Source organism: Saccopteryx bilineata, chromosome 7 (genome assembly GCF_036850765.1).
Source record: "Saccopteryx bilineata isolate mSacBil1 chromosome 7, mSacBil1_pri_phased_curated, whole genome shotgun sequence".
NCBI lineage: Eukaryota > Metazoa > Chordata > Mammalia > Chiroptera > Emballonuridae > Saccopteryx > Saccopteryx bilineata.
This window is the reverse complement of record NC_089496.1, coordinates 79,377,499-79,400,100: the sequence shown is the minus strand read 5'-3', so window position 1 is coordinate 79,400,100 and position 22,602 is coordinate 79,377,499. Positions and strand designations below refer to the sequence as shown.

Genomic DNA, 22,602 nt, shown 5'->3' with positions numbered 1-22,602 from the left:
TATAAACAATTTCAAAGGAAACTTAGGGCATTTCAATAGTACCTCTTCAATTAAGGAAGAACTGTCTGGAATATTATCAATCAAGACTTTGGAATCATTTGCAGACTGATTAATAACAACATTTGCTATTTTTCGTCTCTTTTCTTCTGGTTCCCCATCAGTGCTATCATTGCTAAAAAATAAAAGTCACCATTTAAAACATGAATAAGGATAATGTGAAACACAATGAAGAGAATCCATCATTTGAACAAATGTCTTGTCATATTCTGCTTATATCGTTTACTTGTAATTTCATGTATCAAATAACTAAAGTTAACTTTAACTTAAACTTCTTGAGCAAACATATATGCTATTACTCTTATTGACGAGTATAAAAATAGTCAATGAATTCTTGCTTTCCAATTGGATCTCAAATTTAACAAGTCTTTCATTCTTCCTCTCTGGTTTTATTTTTAAACTCCCTTGGTCTAACAACCTAAATATGGACCAGTGTAACTTTTTTAGGTTTTTAAAGTACCCAGGAGAAAAGTAATACACTGAGTGATGATACACCATATTCTTACTAATTCTTGAAAAACAAGAGTTAAGACAATTTATCAATGAAAAATGTGTCCAGAAAATTTGAGGAAATGTTATTTTATGACTAAAAGACCAAAAATATTCAGGCTAATCTTCTAACAAAATATTATAAAGGAGAAGACAAGTAAAACTATTCAGATTTAATGGGAAGTAACAAATTAGCACCATTAAAGTTTCTATTTTCCCTCCATCTCAATAGTGTAATTTGTTTGCCCAACTATATTTTCCATAAAGTGACAAATGAAATCTGAGGCTCCCTTGGCCCTGGCCACTTGGCTCAGTGGTAGAACATCAACCTGGCATGTAGAAGTCCCAGGTTCAATTCCCAGTCAGGGCACACAAAAGAAGTGATCATCTGCTCCTTCTCCCTACCCATTTTTCTCTCTCTCCTCCTGCAGCCATGGCTTGACTGATTCAAGCCCGTCAGCTGTGGGTGCTGAGAATGGCTCTGTGGAGCCTCCACCTCAGGTGCTAAAAATAGCTCAGTTGCAAGCATAGCCCCAGATGGGCAGAGCATCGACCCCAGACGGGGGACACTGGGTGAATCCCAGTCAGGGTTTATATAGGAGTCTATGTCTATTTCCCCTCCTGTCACTAAATTAAAAAATAAAATAAAAAAGAAATCTGAGCTCCTCTAATCTCAGTCCTTATTGTTTTTACCCTAATTATTTCCAATCTAGCCACATTGGTCACCTTATGGTCTTTGAAGGCATGCTTATACTTCCAGCATTTGCTATTTCCTGTATATGGAATATCTTTTCCAAATACAGAATCCTCACTTCTTTCAGATCTTTACTGAAGAGTCAACTCTGTGAATCCCTCCCTAACCTGTCTATTTAAATTTTAAGCTCTATCTACAAAACATTTCACATGTTCTTTACTTGCTTTATCTCTTTTCCTTCTTAATTCTTATCATTAACATATGATTTCCTTATTCATCTTGTTCCTCATCTATCCCTCTACAATGTAAGCTCCACAAAGGCAGAAATCTTTTATCTTATTTACTACTGTATGATGAGGGTCAAGCACAGGAGATATTCAATAAATATCTGTGGGACAAATAAATCACAACTCTGAAAAATAAGGTCTAATATTTCCAATATTCAAACATTTGGGTAAAAGTATTTATATAAATAAAAATCAGTGGAAACAATTACCAGGTTACCATGTGATTCTAATGAGCTGCTAAGAAAAACTCCTGTAGTTAACAAGCAATAAAGATTCAATACTTAGAAAATAAAACTCCATACAAAATTTTATACCAAGTAGCATGTTTATTATTTTTTCTCCTTTGTGCCTGGCTTTTAAATAAACACTGTAAACACTTATTTTTTTAGCTTTAAATGAATGGAATGAACAAGGGCTGTCATCTGCAACAAACATTTATTATCATAGGCTCTTGTGTTTAATTCATCATTTACTCAAACATTTCTTGAATACCACTAAAAAGTCTGTTATAGTAAGGCTGACTGGGGCTCCACAATCTCCATTTTAACAAGCCCCTCAAAACACTTCTGAAAGGGATTGTTTTGAAATACTCTTTGAGAAATGCTGCTCCAATCTATGCATAGATACCACTTTTATTAACACATTAAGAATGTGAGGAAAAACTATGGAGTTTTTCCTACAACAGGATTAGGTAAACAAGCCTGGATTACTGTATCTGCTGTTTGGTTTAGCTCCCAGCCTATGAATCAGGTGACTTAAAAATGTAATAGTTCTCATTTTACTAATACAGTATTTTTAACTTGTGGCCCTACACCATCATCTCTGTGACTTCACTCTTTATTACTCTTGTTTCCGTCCACTCATCCCAGCCATAATGCCCTTCTATTTCTTGAATATTACATGATTAAGGCATTCACAGTGTTGCCTCTGCCTGGAATGCATTTCAGCCCTCACTTGGAGTGCATAATTAGTAAGAAAAAACATCTGCATATGTGGATTTTTCTGGGAAGTTGTCCTAGTCCCTAATAATAGCAAATACTCTGATAGTTGAGCAAGACAATCCAAACGATACTCTGCAGGCAGAGACAATGTCAGCAAAATGTTTTCAGAGATCAAGCAGACACCGATTTAAGGTATAAAGCATTATTGTTTTAAATGAATAGCAGAAAAAGATTATTACCTCTTCTCATTAGTTTCTACTGCATCCCTGGATCTCTGTTTTGCAAATAACTTAGCCATTCTTTTAGCTTTGTTCTTTTGTCTATTGCTCATTCCTGCGCGAAATTCTGAGTCAATCAATTCAGCAGCCTGGAGAGTCTAAAAGAATAAAAGAACAGAGTTCGAACTTCAGAAGTTAAAATAAATATCTACAGTCTCAGCCTCGAAAGAGGACTAAGCCTATATATTTCAATATACACAAATTGATCACATTTACAAAAACTTATTTACTTATTTTAGAGAAAGGGGAAGGGAGGGAGGGGGAGAGAAAGAGAAACATCGATTTGTTGTGCCACTTATTTATGCATTCATTGGTTGATTCTTATGTGTGCCCTGACCGGGGATCAAACCTACAACCCTGGTGTATCAGGACGATGCTCTAACCAACTGAGCTACCTAGCCAGTACTGATCAAATTCTTTTTTGACAGCTTCATGTTATTCTGTTGTATGGCTGTGCCATAATTTCACTCTCTTCATCCTTCTTCCCTATTTTTCCAATTCCCAAAAGATGTTCATGTGTTCCTAAACTTTTCTTATGTCACGGATGTGGCATAAATGTTCTATACTAAACCACAGAGAGAGCTCTGAAGAGATGAGATTTCAAAATAACTGTAATACCCACAAAAAATTGTAAGAATAAAGAATGTCAATGACAGAAACTGATAACTATCATATGCTAGAAAATATATGTTTAAAAATAATTATAGCCAGGCCTGACCAGGCAGTGGCGCAGTGGATAGAACATCAGACTGGGATGCCGAAGACCCAGGTTCGAGACCTCGAGGTCGCCAGCTTGAGTGCGGGCTCATCTGGTTTGAGCAAAGCTCACCAGCTTGGACCCAAGGTCGCTGGCTCGAGCAAGGGGTCACTCGGTCTGCTGAAGGCACGTGGTCAAGGCACATATGAGAAAGCAATCAATGAACAACTAAGGTGTTGCAACGAAAAACTAATGATTGATGCTTCTTATCTCTCTCTGTTCCTGTCTGTATCCTATACTCAACTTACCCTGTGAGTTCCCTTCCTCTTAAGCACTCACTACCTGTTTTTAATCTCTTCTCATTCATGGAGATATTCTAAAGGTTGTGAATTAGAAATGCTTTGAGCCCAAGCCTAAAAATCCTTCCTGCCCTTAACTGAGTAAGATTCAACTGAAATTGACCATTCTACAATAAATTAAAGAATCACAGCTCTAAATATCTTAGTATCATTTTTGACTGTGAAAGCTCTTACTGTGTCCAACTCTACACATTTACTTTTTTTTCCCTTTACTAAAGAACAAAGAAAAGAATAACTGATGAAACTAGGATCCCTCAATATAAGAGTCTCCTAAAGGTATACCACAACTTTTATCTAACAGTCCAGCCTCTATAAGGTAGATTGAACTTCTGGCTCTTTAAAATCTGTCATCAGAAATCTAATTTATGCCTGACCAGGCAGTGGTGCAATGAATAGAGTGTCAAGACTGGGAAATGAGGAACCCTGAGGCTGCCGGCTTGAGTGTGGGCTCAGAGACATGACCTCATGGTTGCTGGCTTGAGCATGCAGTCATTCGCTTGGCTGTAGCCCCACCCCCTCCAGTGAGGGCACATATGAGAAAGCAGTCAATGAATAAGTAAGGTGCCACAACAAAGAAATGATGCTTCTCATCTCTCCCTTCCTGTCTGTCTGTCCCTATCTGTCCCTCTCTCTCTATAAAAAAAAAAGAAAAAAGAAAAACAGAAATCCAATTTATGAAGATATTCCATTATGGTGATACTAAGCAGCAATAAACAGAATTAAGGACAGGATTTTTTTTTAAATTGCAACTGCATAGAAAAATGAAGCAAACCCTTTGTATCATTACTTAAAATCAAAGGTTTTACCTACAGGCTGTTTGTTTACAAGGGCTGCTGAAGTTGGGGTATAATCCAAATCTTCATCATTGAACAGTTCTTCAGTACTCATTCCAATGGCTTCTCCCATATTAAGGCCAAGTTTTTTCTGTAATAGTTTTCGTTGGCGTGCTATCCTCTCTTTAGGATCCACTTCACCTTTAAACAGAAAAGAAATACATTTCCTTCAAATAAGTTAAGAAGTTTTCTACTCAACAGAGCAGCAGCCCCAGATGCACAGAGTACGCCCATTAGGGGGGTTGCCGGGTGGATCCCGGTTGGAGCGCATGCGAAAGTCTCTCTCTGCCTCCCGCCTCTCACTTAATAAAAAAAAAAGTTTCCTACTCCTAAACAGGTGGTAGCGCAGTGGACAGAGCATTGACCTGGGCCACTGAGGATCCAGGTTTGAAACTCCAAGGTTGCTGGTTTGAGAGTGAGCTCATACAGTTTGAGCACAGGCTCGCCAGCTTGAGCGTGGTATCATAGACATGATTCTATGGTTGCTGGCTTGAGTAAAGGATCACGGTCTCAGCTGGAGGACCCCAGTCAAGGCATGTATGAGAAGCAATCAAAGAACAATTAAAGTGATACAACTGAGTTAATGCTTCTCATCTCTCTCCCTTCCTGTCTGTCTGTCTCTATTGCTTAAAAAGTTTTCTAATACATGAAAATCAAACTCAAAGTAAAAGCTTTTTAACTATTAAAACACCCCTCTTGAAAATAAGCAAACCATACTCACAGTCTCTGCATGTCATAAATTCTATTACCCAACCATGAGTAGAAAATAGTGTTCTAACAAAAAGCTCCAGGAGTTTTGAGATTCCCATATTGCCCTACTGTCAACTGTCAAGTACTGTATATATAAAATGAGATCTATTTTTATGGGGGGAAAATGTATTATTTTATAGCTGTATCTTGTACATTCTCTGAAAGATCTACATTTAAAAAACCAAAAATCTAGATTTTATTTGACAGAAAAAGACCTCAACTAATACATACTTATTCCAAGTGTGGCCTTTATGTATTTGAGATGACATAGTCTAAATAGCCCAAGTAACATGTATGAGAAACATACAGGCATAAGCATATAGGCATAAAAGTAGATAGATTTTTAAATGTCCCAAGTAAAACCAATAATATGTCAGTGGAAAACAAATCAAATGGTATTAATTTAAAAGTAAAAATTTGGCTCTGGCCAGACTGCTCAGTTGGTTAGAACATTGTCCCAAAGCACAGAGGTTGCCAGTTCAATCCCTAGTAAGGGCACATACAGAAACAGACTGAAGTTCCTGTTTCTCTCTCTACCTTCGTTTCTCTCTAAAATCAATAAAATAAACATTTAACAAAAATTTAAAAATAAATAAAAATAAAAATTTGGACTTAAAACAGCTAAGTTTCAAGAGACAACTTTATACAATTGAAAATTTTTTAACTTTCTTTTTATAATGAGAGAAAGAGAGAGGGGACAGACAGACAGGAAGGGAGAGAGATGAGAAGCATCAATTCTTCATTGTGGCACCTTAGTTGTTCACTGATTGCTTTCTCATATGTGCCTTGACCGGGGGTGGGGGGTCCAGCCAAGCCAGTGACCTCTTGCTCATGCCAGCAACCTTGGACTCAGGACAGCAATGTTAAGCTTTAAGCCAGTGACCTTTGAGCTCAAGCCAGAGATCGTGGGGTCATATCTACTATCCTGCGCTCAAACAGGATGAGCCTATGCTCAAGCCAGTGACCTCAGGGTTTCCAGTCTGGATCCTCAGTATCCCAGGCTGATGCTCAATCCATTGCGCTGTCAGGCAAATTATAACACTTTAAAATATTAATGTCCTGCTAATAATAAATTGTTATTGGACTAACCCTCCAAAGATGATAAACTCTAGCCAAAATATAAAAAAAAACTACCCAAAGGCACTGGAAAGAGTATGAATGTTGGCATATACTTGGGAGGACTGTCAATACCTGGAAGGGTATGGCAATTGGGTGAGTTTTCCAATTTTGCAGCATTTAACCTGACAGTGGACCCAGTCCATGGTATGTGGGGTTAAAAATTGGATATATAAACCTCAGTCTTTCTGGCTTGTTGTAGAACTAGAAGAAAGAGTCAGGGGTCACTTTAACTACTGGAAGATAAAGAAAAACCAGAATGGAGAAAGCCAAATTCATAGTAAACTCAGCCATATCTTGGCTGAATTCTGACCTTTGTTTTCATGCACTGGGAAGACTCCACACCATCTAGCTAAAGCTAAAACCTGATCTGAGATTTGAGCTGTTGCAAAGAGGTCTGTAAACTGAGTTTTGCCAAATTAAATTGATGCTAAAACAAACAAGAAAACAAAAAACAAACCAACCAAAACACTCTTTGGAAGAATATAACAGGATCAAGCCTGCAAGTATAGCATTTACAATGTGAGAGATACAATACAAAAATAAGTGACATAAAAACTATCAAGAAAATGTAACCCATACTCAAAATAAAAGACAATTAATAGAGACCAACTCTGAGATGACTGATACATTGAAATTAGATGACAAGAGCTTAAGCTGCAAGTTTAACAATACTCAATGTAAAAAAAGATACTGTCACAATAATGAAAATACAGCATACCTCAACAGAGAAACTATAAAAAAAGAAATAGATAAAATCATACACCTGAAATAGTGCATTATATAATATGTGCCAATAAAGCTACTTTTCTAATTTAAAAAACAGGTCTGGAACTAAACAATACAATATCTGAAATTTAAAAATCAATGAATGGGCTTAACAGTTAAATAAAGATAAGACAATGTATAAGTGAACTTATGGGTAAAGCAATACAAATACTCAATTTAAGAAACAGAGAGGGGGCCTGACCAGGCGGTGGTGCAGTGGATATAGCGTTGGACTAGGATGCAGAAGGACCCAGGTTCGAGACCCTGAAGTCGCCAGCTTGAGCGCGGGCTCATCTGGTTTGTGCAAGAGTTCACCAGCTTGGACCCAAGGTCACTGGCTCCAGCAAGGGGTTACTCGGTCTGCTGAAGGCCCGCGGTCAAGGCATATATGAGAAAGCAATCAATGAACAACTAAGGTGTTGCAATGCGCAACGAAAAACTAATGATTGATGCTTCTCATCTCTCCGTTCCTGTCTGTCTGTCCCTGTCTATCCCTCTCTCTGACTCTCTCTCTGTCTCTGTAAAAAAAAAAAAAGAAAAAAGGAAAAAAAAAGAAACAGAGGGAAAAAAAGTTTTAAAGCAGCAACCTGCCTGACCAGGTGGTGGCGGAGTGAACTGAGTGTTGGACTGGGATGCAGAGGACCCATATTTGAAACCCCAAGATCGCTGGATTGAGCGCAGGCTCACCAGCTTGAGCATGGGATCATACACATGACACCACGGCTGCTGGATTGAGCCCAAAGGTCACTGGCTTGAGCAAGGAGTTACTTGCTCTGCTGGAACCCCCCACTCAAGACACATATGAGAAAACAATCAATGAACAACTAAGGTGCCACAATGAAGACTTGATGCTTCTGATGTCTCCCTTCCTGTCTGTCCCTCTCTCTCTGTCGCAAAAAAAAAAAAAAAAAGCAAAACAACCCAAAAATGAAATTAAGAGAACAATTCTACTTATAGTGGCATCAAGAGCAAAACTTACATTCTGAAATCTACAAAATATTGGTGATAGAAATCAAAGAACATTCCATGTTCATGCATCATTGTCAAGACAGCAGTAATTCCTAAACATATATAGTCAACACAAATCCTTTAAATACCAGTTGGCTTTTTTGCAAACATTGAAAAACTGATCCTAAAATTCACACAGAAATTTAAAAGACTCAGAATATCCCAAACAATTCTAAAAAAGAACAAAGTTGGAGACCCATGTTTCTTGATTTTAAAACTTATTATAAAGCAATAGTAACCAAGACAGTGAGGTACTGGCATACGCGAGATATCAATGGAACAAAATTGAGAATCCAGAAATAAAACTCTCTATGATCAACTGGTTTCAACAAGGGTGCTAGATAATTTAGTGTGCAAAGAACAGTTCTTTTCAACAAATGATGTTGAGACAACAGGATAGCCACATGTAAAAGAATTAAACTGGACCCATAACCTCACAACTCATAGAAAAATTAATTCAAAATGGATCAAATACCTAATACTAAGAGCTAGAGCTACAAACCTCTTAGAAGAAAACATAGGGGTCTGTGACCTCAGAGTTGGCAATAGAAGAAAAAGATAAACTGGACCTCTTCAAAGTTAGTAATTTTGTGCTTCAAAGGATACCATCATGAAAGTAAAAATACTACCCATAAAATGGGACGATATCTTTGTAATATCAAACAAAAAGTTTGTATCTAGAATATGTTACAACTCGTAATAAAAGAACAATATTCCACTTAAAAATGGGAAAAGGATCTGAATAATTCTCAAAGAAGATACACAAATAGGCAATAATCACATATTCAGTATTATTAGTCACCAGAAAAATGCAAATCAAAACTACAAGACAGTACTTCACACTCACTAGTATGGTTACAATCAAAGTCAGTTAATAACAACTGTTATCAAAACATGTAGAAATCAGAACCCTCATATACTGCTGGTAGAATGTAAAACAGGAGGGCTACCCTGAAAAAGAAAGGAATTTGGCATTTTCTCTGAATGGTAATGCAATAAATGGTACAACATAGTTACCACATGACCCAACAATTCTACTCATAGGTATCAACACAGGAGAAATGAAAACATATGTCCAAACAAAAACTTGTACATAAATGTTTATTGCAGCATTATAGATAATAGAAAAAAGGTAGAAACAAAAATGTCATCAACCAAGGAATTAAATAAAATGTGATATCCATACAATGGAGTATTATTAAACCATAAAATGAAATAAGACCATTTCACAATCATTAGGATGGCTATCGGCAAATAAAAACAAACAAAACAAGCCCCCAGAAAATAACAAGTGTTGAAAGTGTGATGAAAACCCAGCTATTCTGAGTTACTGCCTAGGCATTTTACAGTATGACAACCCTCCTCATACCCAGAATCTGGACATTTAGATTTAGGGCCTCAGCTTAGGATTCCCATTACAACTTCCTACTTTGTTTTTCCCGGGGCACCTTTTAAAATAACCACTTATAGTTGAGTCTGTGAAAAAATCAGTGACCTTATCCCCAACCACCCTATAATAGATAACTGCTACCTCGATTTCTATCTCCTTCTCGGTCATGACCTGGGACAGAGTACTGCCCAGCCTCCAGCTATTTCTAAGATCTACAAGTCATAAGTATTATGACTTTACTTCTTTTGTGTGGATAGCCACTATGAAAAACAGTATGACAATTCCTAAAAATACTAAGAATAGAATTAACATATGATCCAGTAATTCTGCTAGGTAAACACCCAAAAAGTACCAAAAGCAGGAATTCAAACAGATATTTGTATACCCATGTTCATAGCAACATTATTCACAATAAATTAAAGGTAGAAACAACCCACGTCCATGGATGAATGAATGGATAAACAAAATTTGGTATAAACACACAGTGAAGTATTATTCAGCCCTAAAAAAGAAAAATTCTGACACATGCTACAACATGGATAAACCCTGAGAAAATTATGTTAACTGAAGGAAGCCAGTCACAAAAGTATAAATACTGTATGAGTCTACTTATATGAAGTACCTAGAGTATTTAAATTCATAAAGATAAAAAACAGAATAGTGGTTGCCAGGGGGTGGGGGTAGAAGGGGAAATGGGAATTGTTGTTTAATGAGTATAAAATTTCAGTTTTGCAAAATGAAAAAAGTTCTGGAGACTGGCTGCATGTCAATATGAATGTACTTAATACTACTGAATAGTAGGTAAACTTACAAATGGTTAAGATAATAAATTTTATGTTCTCTATATTTTAGCACAATTAAAAAGCAAATATAACCTGTGACAGTAATAAAAACTATTTAGAGACCCTGGCCGGTTGGCTCAGTGGAAGAGCATTGGCCTTGCATGTGGATGTCCCGAGTTCAATTCCTGGTCAGGGCACACAGAAGCGACCATCTGCTTCTCTATCCCTCCCTCCTCTCGCTTCTCTCTCTTCTCCTCCTCCAGCCATGGCTCGATTGGAGCAAGTTGGCCCAGGGTGCTGAGGATGGCTCCATGGCCTTCGCCTCATCTAAGTGCTCCGTTGCTGAGCAATGGAGCAATGCCCCTGATGGGCTGAGCATTGCCCTCTGGTGTGCTTGCAGGCTGGATGCTGGTTGGGGTGCATGTAGGAGTCTGTCTCTCTGCCTCCCCTCCTTTCACTGAATAAAAAATAAAAGAATTTAAAAACCTATTTAGAAATAAATAAAATAAGTACTGAATATACAATATGGATAAACGTGGAAACATTCTGCTAAAAGAAGCCAGTCACAAAAGACCACATATTTATAACTCAACTTATATGAAATGTCCAGAATAGGCAGATAGATAGAAAGTCACTCAGGGCTGGGAAGGTGAGGAAAGGATGTGGGAGGATAAAAGGGTGACAGCTAAAGAATATGGGGTCTCTTCTTGAGGTAATGAAAATATTCTAAGATTGAGTGCACATATCTGAATATACTAAAAACCACTGACATAGTTTTTAAATGAGTAAATTATATAAAATGTGGATATCTCAATAAAGCTATTTTTTTTACTGTACTTACTGATTTTACAGAGAGGAGAGCAGGAAGGGGGAGCGAGAAGTATCAACTCATAGTTGCCTCACTTCAGTTGTTCACTGGTTGCTTCTTGTATGTGCCTTGACCAGGCACGCCCAAGGTTTCAAACTGGTAACCTCAGCACTCCATGTCAATGATCTAGCCACTGTGCCACCACAGGACAGGCTCAATAAAGATATTTTTAAAAATTTAAGGTTGCTCTTGCCAGAGGGAAAAACACTAGGCTCAAAATTAGTCCTCTTGTTCCCGGGACACAAAGCAAGTCCTACTGGGAAAAATCACTTACACAAATGTAAAGGAAACTCACACCACCTCCCAAAATAGTAATCAGGATGTGTTTTTCACATACATACGCGAAGACTAACACAGATGAACATTTCAAGAGAACCTAATTTGAGGGTTTTAAATAAGCACTGTTCAACATGCTGTGAATTACCAGCATTTAAAACTGAGTTCCAAAAAACTGGGGTTTCCAATCCTGGTTATGTATTAGAGTCACAGGCAGAGTTTTTACTTTTAAATACAATTTCCTAGCCCTGACCGGTTGCTCAATGGATACAGCACTGGTCTGGCATATGGATGTCGCAGGTTCGGTTCCTAGTCAGGGCACATAGGAGAAGCAACCATCTGCTTCATCCGCCCTCCCTCGTCTCTCCCTCTTCCCCTCCCACAGCCAATGGCTCGATTGGCTTCAGTGTGGCCCTGGGCACTGAGGACAGCTCCACTGGAGTGCATCAGTCTCAGGTGCTAAAAGTAACTTGGTACTTGGGCATCAGGCCCAGATGGGGTTGCTTGGTGAATCCTGGTCAGGGTGCATGAGGGAGTCTGCCTCACTATCTCCCCTCCTCTCACCTAAAAAAAATAATAATAATAATAATACAATTTCCTAGAGTTTTCTATAGATCTACATACCTGATTTTTCATCTTGTACTTCAAATTCTGCACCAGCAGATCCCAACAGTGATGCTCCATGTTGTAACAGTCTACATATATCAAATCTGTCAAAATTCAATCGATCAGTAGTAGATGAATCTTCCATAGCACTTTCTGAAGTAGGTTCTAGATGAGGGTTAAAAATATTTAATTTGATCAAATATGTAATTTGAGCAAAATGTAAAATGAAAGAAAATAGCATTACTTGTAGTAGATGGTTAATATAAGGTCTACTGGAAAGTTCTGTCCGTTTTTGGAATAAAACAAAATACAAATTCTCTGACTTAATTCATGTGGCACCCATCTTGAATATTTCCACACCAATCCTATCTTCCAAATATGGTCTGAAATGGTTTGCTGAGCTGAATTAAGCCTTTCTGCGATCTCTGATGTTGTCAGAAAAGGATCTTGCTCCAACATGGTCTTAACAACATCGTCATCGATCAAAGATGGTCGCCCAGAACGTGGTTTATCAGAAAGGTCGAAATCATCTGTTTCGAATTTTTTGAACCATCTTCTGCATGTCCTATCAGAAACTGTACCTTCACCAAACACTTTCAATAAATTTCTACATGCTTCTGTAGCATTTCTTCCTTGTTGAAATTTGTATACAATACAATGGCGTAAATGAACTTTATCAGTAGCCATGGGTACACTATCGCTTCACACATAAGACTAACATGAATCAACTTTGATTTAGTTAATTTGCTACATTAGTATATATACATTAAGTGATAAAAATAGAGGCACACATGCGCCAAATAAACATGTGCTTACGTGTCGAAACTTGTGATAGAAACGGAAAGAACTTTCCGGTAGACCTTATATTTTAAGAAAAGTGAAAGGTAAAGGAAGTAAAAAGCTACTGTGGATTTATTTATGATTATTTTAGTTATTTACAAATAAACCATTTAGTTGGTAGCTTCCCACTTACAAACTATCAGAATTCTAGTGGGTGTATGTATAGTTGTTTTCGACTACAAAAGCACAATGTTTTATGAAAAAATACACCTCCATTTTCTTTTTTTTGGAATTTTTTCGAGTGAGAAGTGGCGGGGGTGGGGGTGGCGCTTCAGACAGACTCCCGCATGTGCCCAAGCGGGATGCACCCAGCATGCCCAACAGGGGGTATGCCCATCTGGGGCGTTGCTCAGTTAGAACCAGAGCCATTCTAGCGCCTAAGGCGAAGGCCATGGAGCCATCCTCAGTGTCCGGGCCAACTTTTGTTCCCATGGAGCCTTAGTTGCAGGAGGGGAAGAGAGAGATAGAAAGAAGAAGGGGAATGGTGGAGAAGCAGATGGGCCCTTCTTCTGTGGGCCCTGACCGGAATCGAGCCTGGGACTTCCACATGCTGGGCCAACGCTTTACCACTGAGCCAACCGGCCAGGGCTATCCTCATTTTGAAATATGTATGTTAAATATTATGCTGTCTCCACTTACCATTAAACTGTTTAAAAATACCACAGTAAGAATGTGAGTTTATTATAGTGCTAAATTAGAAGATAAACATATTCACAGAATATATTCATAAATAAAACTAATAAGCATCATCCCTCCCTATACCTGAGGAATACTTGGGACACAAAGCAACTACTTACTCACAGAACTCACTTCTCATAATATAAAGCAAATGATAATAATCCTTGGGTAAACTGCTAAAATTATATCCGAGGAGAACTAAAAATAGCTACAAAATGTTTTGTATTCCTCCCCAAAAAGCCTATGCCATTATAAAATTTAAAACATACTGTAAAAAATAAAAATAAAAAGAAAATATATTGTAATTGTTCACTGGTTTGTTTAGCTGGAATTTACATATAATTCATCTGTAAACTAAAGTATAATTGCTTGACTTAAAAAGAACTGCTATAGTAACAGTTTTAGATGCTAACTTTATTGGCAAAAGAGATCATTTTTAATTTCAGTTAGTTTAAACATAAGCATTTTGAATAAATAAAAATCTATTTTATTTTAAAAAACAAAAAAACAACTGCTATAGGCTCTGGCCAGCTGGCTCAGCAGTAGAGTGTCAGCCTGGCATGAGGAAGTCCTGGGTTTGATTCCTAGTCAGGGCACACAGGAGAAGCGCTCATCTGCTTATCCACCCTTCCCCCTTGTCTTTCTCTCTCTCTCTCTTCCCCTCCCACAGCTAAGGCTCCACTGGAGCAAAAGTTGGCCCAGGTGCTGAGGGTGGCTCTATGGCCTCCGCCTCAGGAGCTAGAATGGCTCCAGTTGCAACGCAGCAATGCCCCAGAAGGTAGAGCACTGCCCCTAGTGGGCATGCCAGGTGGATCCCAGTCCAGCGCATGTGGAAGTCCATCTCTCTGCCTCACCGCTTCTCACTTCAGAAAAATACAAAAGAAAAAAAAAAAGAACTACTACAAATATTTTAACTCTTCTACTTATGATAAGCAACCTTGCCATAAATTTTAATGCCAGCATAACTAATTTAGTAAGTTTTGTAAAAAAGAGTGCAAGTTCTAACATTTCTATATATAGATTAATCAGGAATAAAATGCTGGAAAAGTTCTTTTCTAAAAACAAGTTATAATTTATTCTGGTTATATATTTCATTTGATGAGAAAAGACAAATTAACATAATCACTCAAAATAATATGTGCCAGCAAATTAAAGAAAAAATTTTAGACAAGCAAAGACTTATGATAAAAGTGATATTATCAAAGTGACTTGAAAATGAAACCCAGTTGCACCATATTAAATTTTCACTAAATTAAAATGTGCTCTTTTACACATTTTTAAAAGGATATACTCATTTGTAAATATCATTACATGAAGTCAGAAAAATAATTTCCACTATAAGACATCTAAAGGACACATAAAAAAATCAGACATACCCATCCAAACATCCATGCATAATTTTGCTTAAATTAGAAAATAATCACACTATTCTTCTACCACCAACAACAAAAAGACTGTTTCAAATATTTATTTTGTATTAATTTGATATTAGTTTTCAGAACATAAATTTCTTCAGGAAGTAATAATCTCCACACCTCCACAGATCAAGTATAATGTAGAATTAATAATCTGAAAATCACCTTATTCAATGTCATTTCTTGACAAGCCTACACCTTTAAAAGCATGAAAATTAAGCTTAATTTAATTTTTAATCAGATTAAAATTAAAATTACTAAAAGATAAAATGTATAGTAAATTCTAGAGTTAGTTTTTACTGCAAACAATTTTTCCACTTAAGAGCACCTTGTTTGGTTCTTGGCACTGGATTCCACTCAGGTACATTTTTCACTATAGCTTCAACAGCTTGGCCTGCTGCTATCCGAGTGTCCCAATTTGTACTCCGTAAGTATATCAACACCTTAAAAAATTGTAAAACACAATAGTTATTTACCAAAATTTGTTGTTTGTTCAAGGCAGCCAGTACTGAAAAAGACAAATTTTCATGTTATTAATTTATAATTTAGCAGCCCTCAAATTTATATAAAACATCCTGAAATTATTGACACTATTTATAAGATTATATAATTCACAGGAAATATCACTACAACTTAAAAAAAGGAAATAAGTATTGTTTTATTAAAAGTTCCCTTAGCAGGAGAGAGAGGTTCCTGCCTCTCTCTTCCTCTCTTCCTTCTCTCTCTAAAATCAATAAACATTAAAAAAAAGTTCCCTAAGTGCATTTGAAAACTAACTTAGCTTTAAACATGCTAAAAAGCAAACTACATTATTAAGTCTCATTATTTAATGCAAAAAGTTATAAAAACTAGCAAATAATAAATGAGTTTAATAAGACTGCAAGAAGAACAATATACAAAAAAAAATCAATGGTGTTTCTATAAACTTGCAATAAGCAACCTAAAAATTAAATTTAAAAAAAATCAAAAACTAGAAAATCCTGCCTAATCAGTGGTGGTCAACCTGGGATGCTGAGGTCCCAGGTCTGAAATCCTGAGGTCTCCAGTTTGAGCACTGAATCACTGACATGATCCCATGGGTCACTGGCTTGAGCCCAAAGGTCACTGGCTTTGCTTGAGCACCCTCTACCTGCCAAGGCACTTATGAGAAGAAATCAATGAACAACTAAAGTGATGCAACTATGAGTTGATGCTTCTCATCTCTCTCCCTTACTGTCTTCCTGACTCTCTCTGTCTCACTAAAAATATACTTAAAAAACAAAAAAATTATAAAACAATAAATTTAACAAAAGAAGTACAAGACTTGAATACTAAAAATTACAAAAGATTCACAATACTGTTAAAATCTCAGATGGCTTTTTTATAGAAATTAATAAGTAGATTCTAAAATTTATATGGAAATGCAAGGAACTTAAAGATAACCAAAACAATCTTGAAAAGAATAGAACTGGCAGATTTTTTCTTGATTTCAAAACTTATTACAAAGCAAAAATAATCAAGACAGTGTGATACTGGCAAAAGAACAGATATATAAGTTAATGGGAGAGAATTGAGAGTCCAGAAACAATATTACGTGTCTATGGTCAACTGATTTTTAACAAGAGTACCAAAACAATTCAATGGGTAAAGCGTTGTTTTTATCAATAAATGGTGCTGGGGCAAAACAAAATAATTATTTTGAATCCCTACCTCACACCATACAGAAAAACTAACTCAAAATGGGCCATAAGCCTAAGAGCTTTAAGAGCTAAAAACTATTAAATTCTGAAAATACAGGGTTAGTGATGAACAGATAGTTCAGTTGGTTAGTGTCATATGATACACTGAGGTTGCAAGTTCAATCTCCAGCCAATGCACATACAGCTAAGAAAGGCATAAATAAGTGGAACGGATTGATGTTTCTCTCTTGCTAGCTCTTCTCCTCCTCTCTTTAAGATCAATAATTTTTTTTAAAAAATAGAAAACATAGGGGTAAATCTTTGTCACATTGGATTAGGCAAGGGTTTCTTAGGTATGACTAAAAGCACAAGTAATGTTAAAAAAAATGGACTTCATCAAAATTAATAACTTTTGTGCTTCAAGGATATCAATAAGTGTATATAATATATAAAGAAATCTTACAACTCAATAATAAAAAAACTATTTCACTTTAAAAACAAAGAAGTCTTTGCAGCCACTGTAGAAGCACCAGCAGTCAAAAGGAAGTTCACTCCTTTTGTGACTTCTGAGCTGATTAAGAACCACAAAAGTCATTTCAATGAACCTTCCCATATTTACAAGAAAATGATGTCATCATCTCATTTCAAAGAGCTGAGACAGAAGTACAATATTTGATCCATGCCCATTCGAAAATACAATAAAGTTCAGGTCATGCAAGGGTATTACAAAGGATGGCAAAGTAGTCCAAGTTTACAGGAAGAAATATGTCATCTACATTAAACAAGTGCAACAGGAGAAAGCTAATAAATGGTACAACTGTTCATGTGGGCATTCACCCTCACAAAGTGATTATCAGTTGACTAAAACTGGACATAGATGACAAAAAGATCCTGGAATATGAAGCCAAATCCCACCAAGTAGGAAAGGAAAAGGGCAAGTACCAGGAAGAACCAATTGAGAAGATGCAGGAATAAAGTAATCATATATACGACTTCCATTAAGTACTTAAAATGGCCTGATGGTGGTGGCACAGTGAATAAGAGTGTCAACTTGGGACACTGAGAACCCAGGTTCGAAACCCCAAGGTTGTGGGCTTGAGCACAGGCTCACCAGCTTTAGCGTGGCATCACAGATATGATCTCATGGTCACTGGCTTGAGCCCAAGGTCGCTAGCTTGAAAAAGGAGTCACTGACTTGGCTGGAGGCCCCTGGTCAAGGCACGCATAAGAAGCACACAATGAACAACTAAAGTGACACAACTACAGGTTGATACTTCTCAGCTCTCTCCCTTCCTGTCTCTTTATCTCTCTAAAAACAAACAACCTTTAAAATGAAGAAAAAAAAAACAGGCAAAGGATCTGAATATACAGTTCTCCAAAAGCTATGATCAATGGTCAATAAACACATGAAAAGATGTTCAACATCATTAGTCATCAGGAAAATGCAAATCAAAAGTTCAATGAGGCCCTGGCCAGTTGGCTCAGTGGTAGAGCGTTGGCCTGGCGTGCAGAAGTCCCGGGTTTGATTCCCAGCCAGGGCACACAGGACAAGCGTCAATCTGCTTCTCCACTCCTCCCCCTCTCCTTCCTTTCTGTCTCTCTCTTCCCCTCATGCAGCTGAGGCGCCATTGGAGCAAAGATGGCCCGGGCGCTGGGGATGGCTCCTTGGCCTCTGCCCCAGGCGCTAGAGTGGCTCTGGTCGCGACAGAGCAACCCCCCCGGAGGGGCAGAGCATCGCCCTCTGGTGGGCAGAGCATTGCCCCTTGGTGGGCGTGCCAGGTGGATCCCGGTGGGGCGCATGTGGGAGTCTGTCTGACTGTCTCTCCCCGTTTCCAGCTTCAGAAAAATACAAAAAAAAAAAAAAAAAAAGTTCAATGAGATACCACTCTACACTCACTAGTGTGGATATAATCAAAGTTAGTTAATAACAAGTTCTGGCAAGGATGTGGGGAAATCAGATCTCATACACTGCTGTTGGGAATGTAAAACAGTGGAGCCAATTTGGAAAACAATCTGGCAGTTCCTCATGAAGTTAAACATAATCACCAGATAACTCAACAATTTTACTCCAGGTATATATCCAAGAGAAATGAAAACATACATCTACATAAAAACCTGCACATGGATTTACATAGTAGCATTTTCATCATAGGCCAAAAAGTGGAAACCCAAACTGATGAACAGACAAATAAGGTGTGGTATACCCATATATCAATAGTATACCCATATCCATACAACAGAATAGTATTTGGTATTAAAAAGGAAGGAAGTAATGAGACATGCACAGTATGAAAGCACCTTAAAAGTATTATTTTAAGTGAAAGAAACCAGTCACAAAAGGCCACACATTTACATAAAATGTTCCGAATAGGCAAATCTATAGACAGAAACTACATCAGTGGTTGCCTAGGACAGGGTATGGGAGGGGGAGTGATGAAGAGTGACTGATAATGGGCATGAGGCTTATTTTGGGGGAGATAAAAATGTTTTAAAATTAGATTGTGGTTATGGTTGCACATATCTATGAATACAATAAAAACTCACTGAATTGTATACTTTACGTGGGCCAACTCTACTCTATGTCAATTGTATTTCAATAAAGCTAAAAAACAAAACTGAAAGGCAACAGAAAAACACTGAAGAAAGAGAAAAGAGGATACGTGGTAAGAAGGTGCTAAAGACAAACTGCCTCTTTTGGAATTGTCTGTTGGCAGCCATATGCTGGGGTCTCGGTTACAAAGACCAGAACTCACTTGGGAGGCTGCAACCTTTTCTCGGTTCAGCACAGATTAGTCTCGTTCATTGTTTCCAGACAGCCCATTCAGTTCTCCTCTCTTCCCTTGGGATGAAAAGAAACAAGTACGCTCCGCTATCCCTCCACCTTACATGAGTATAACATTGCCTAGAATGACTCCTAATATGAGGTCAAATCACTGTCTCTCCAACATCTTAGTTAGAAAGTTCTGAAACCTATGTGTTCTTATGGACCAGGGTCAGGAACCTTTTTGGCTGAGAGAGCCATGACCGCCACATATTTTAAAATGTAATTCCGCGAGAGCCATACAACGACCCATGTACGTTACACATTATCCAATAAAAATTTGGTGTTGTCCCGGAGGACAGCTATGATTGGTTCCAGCCACCCACAACCATGAACATGAGTGGTAGGAAATGAATGGATTGTAATACATGAGAATGTATTATATTTTTAATGTTATTATTATTATTTATTTTATTTATTTATTTATATTTTTTACAGAAACAGAGAGTGAGTCAGAGAGAGGGATAGACAGGGACAGACAAACAGGAACGGAGAGAGATGAGAAGCATCAATCATTAGTTTTTCATTGCGTGTTGCAACACCTTAGTTGTTCATGGATTGCTTTCTCATATGTGCCTTGACCGCGGGCCTTCAGCAGACCGAGTAACCCCTTGCTGGAGCCAGCGACCTTGAGTTCAAGCTGGTGGGCTTTTGCTCAAACCAGATGAGCCCGCGCTCAAGCTAGCGACCTCTGGGTCTCGAACCTGGGTCCTCTGCATCCCAGTCCGACGCTCTATCCACTGCGCCACCACTTGGTCAGGCACATTATTATTTTTTTATTAAAGATTTGTCTGTGAGGCCCTGGCTGGTTGGCTCAGTGGTAGAGCGTCGGCCTGGCATGCAGAAGTCCCGGGTTTGATTCCCAGCCAGGGCACACAGAAGAAGCGCCCATCTGCTTCTCCACCCCCCCCTCCTTCCTCTCTGCCTCTCTCTTCCCCTCCCGCAGCGAGGCTCCATTGGAGCAAAGATGGCCCAGGCGCTGGGGATGGCTCCTTGGCCTCTGCCCCAGGCGCTAGAGTGGCTCTGGTCGCAACAGAGCTACGCCTGGAGGGACAGAGCATCACCCCCTGGTGGGCAGAGCGTTGCCCCTTGGTGGGCGTGCTGGGTGGATCCCAGTTGGGCACACGCAGGAGTCTGTCTGACTGTCTCTCCCCGTTTCCAGCTTCAGAAAAATACAAAAAAAAAAAAAAAAAAAAAAAAGATTTGTCTGCGAGCCAGATGCAGCCATCAAAAGAGCCACATCTGGCTCGTGAGCCATAGGTTCCCGACCCCTTCTATGGACCAATGTCATCCCTTTAAATTTCATCTCTAAAAAAAAATTTTTTTAAGTTCTTAATAATATCTAACCAGGGAATATATTAGAAAAAGAGTCATTGTTAGCCTTTATGGTAGAAACCATTTAGTACTGATTTACATATCTTAACAAAGGGCTTAGAATGTCTACTCCTAAGAGTTAGGGAGGGACAAGTGAGATTGAAAAACGGGGCTAAAACCAGCAGGAAGAGAGGTATCTTGGGCTTCCAATGTCCAGGCTATCATATTGCTCCCCTGACCTATTCCTTATTCTCTCCTCCCCTCAAGCACTTTGTTTTTACTTTGCATGCCAGGAAAATAAACACATGGAATGTGCTGCTTACTATCATACAGGCACAATTCTACAAGCCCAGAGTTCAGTGAAAATATAGCCATTGCTTAAGGAAAGAACATGGGGTAGAATTATAAAAACACTGATCCACCAGAGCAGACAAAAAGCTGATAACTAAGAATGTAATGACAACCAGCTTCTCATATATTTTAGTCATTGCCCATGAATACTTATCCATTTGAAGACTGCCAATTATGATGTAATTATTAGCTGTTAAGAACAAGTTAGACCACTAACAAACTAGATCAGCGATTTCAACCTCTGTGCCGCAAGAATTTTTTAAACATGCAAACTCTGACTATTTAGTCAGGGACACTGACCTTTTTTTGCCTTAGCTTGTCAAATGAAAACATGACAACAGCCAACACAACAATAGCCATCTGGTGTGAATGCCCTGTCTTGAACCATAAATATAGAGGTCATATAATAGAGTTGTATCTTACTAGTCACACTGCCTAAGATTGCGTCTGACTGGTTAATCTTGGTACCAGAAATCCCTATATATATAATAGGTACCTAATTTTTTAAAAATCGCTTTTAAGCAAAAAGGGTACATAATTACCATTATTAATCAATCAAAATTATACCTATTTTTTGGTTAGACTGGCAAAAAATACATTTTTTGGTGTAGATTAACAACTTAAACTTAGTTCGTTACCAAACTGAGTCAGACTCAGATCTGTACCACAGGTGACGGTTTTATGCTACCCAATTCCTTACGCATTTAACTTGATGCAAAAAATATATGTATTTTAAATCTTGCAACAAACTAAATTTTTAAAAAATTACAAAGAATTTTAAATATTTGGATAAATGTTAAGATATTTAACAGAATTTTAAGACCACATGCTGTTACTAAATAAAACAATTTCTGTCTTTACTTTTATGTTCCTATTCATGGACAAATTTCCACAACTGTATTATACTTCAGAAAAAAGAAAGAGTTCTTACTTTAGCTAAGAGGTTATTTAGTTCATGGGGATGAAGCTTTACCACTTCTCCAAGCTGTTGTGCAGCAGCTTTTCTTGTAACTGGAGTGGTGCCAGTATCCAGTAAGATAAAAAGACGGTCAAGCCTAAAACAACAAAAATATAATGGTTATTCTGAAACATGTTTTCCCATATGAGTCAATAAATGTACCAAGCATCTGGGAACACAGACCTATACTAGGATTGCAGGGTAGACTACAAGAAAATAATGTCAGAAAAGACGTCCAAGGTGCTTTTAAGGAGTGGGAACAGAGAAAGCAAATACTATATCCGCAACTGAGCAATACTGCAAAGGCTTCATAAAAGAAATGGTATATGAGAAGGACCATGATGGTGGAATAAGAGTTCAATACTGGT

The 22,602-nt window shown here is 37.9% G+C and overlaps 1 protein-coding gene and 1 pseudogene across 2 annotated transcripts in view; one reads left to right on the top strand and one right to left on the bottom strand.

The window, feature by feature from the left end:
- The window catches only part of BTAF1 (B-TFIID TATA-box binding protein associated factor 1), a 113,480-nt gene that overhangs the window by 74,649 nt on the left and 16,229 nt on the right, over window positions 1-22,602 (bottom strand). Inside the window, exons 2-7 of one of the 2 annotated variants that reach the window (XM_066238421.1) lie at window positions 22,208-22,331; window positions 15,461-15,575; window positions 12,218-12,364; window positions 4,613-4,776; window positions 2,708-2,844; window positions 43-172 (exon numbers count right to left, since the gene is read on the bottom strand). In XM_066238421.1, the coding sequence (XP_066094518.1) occupies window positions 43-172; window positions 2,708-2,844; window positions 4,613-4,776; window positions 12,218-12,364; window positions 15,461-15,575; window positions 22,208-22,331 (817 nt within the window). Of the gene's footprint in view, window positions 1-42; window positions 173-2,707; window positions 2,845-4,608; window positions 4,777-12,217; window positions 12,365-15,460; window positions 15,576-22,207; window positions 22,332-22,602 lie in introns of those variants that run through there. The other variant, XM_066238422.1, reaches the window with a different exon arrangement.
- On the top strand, window positions 17,146-17,765 carry LOC136310665 (large ribosomal subunit protein uL24 pseudogene; annotated as a pseudogene).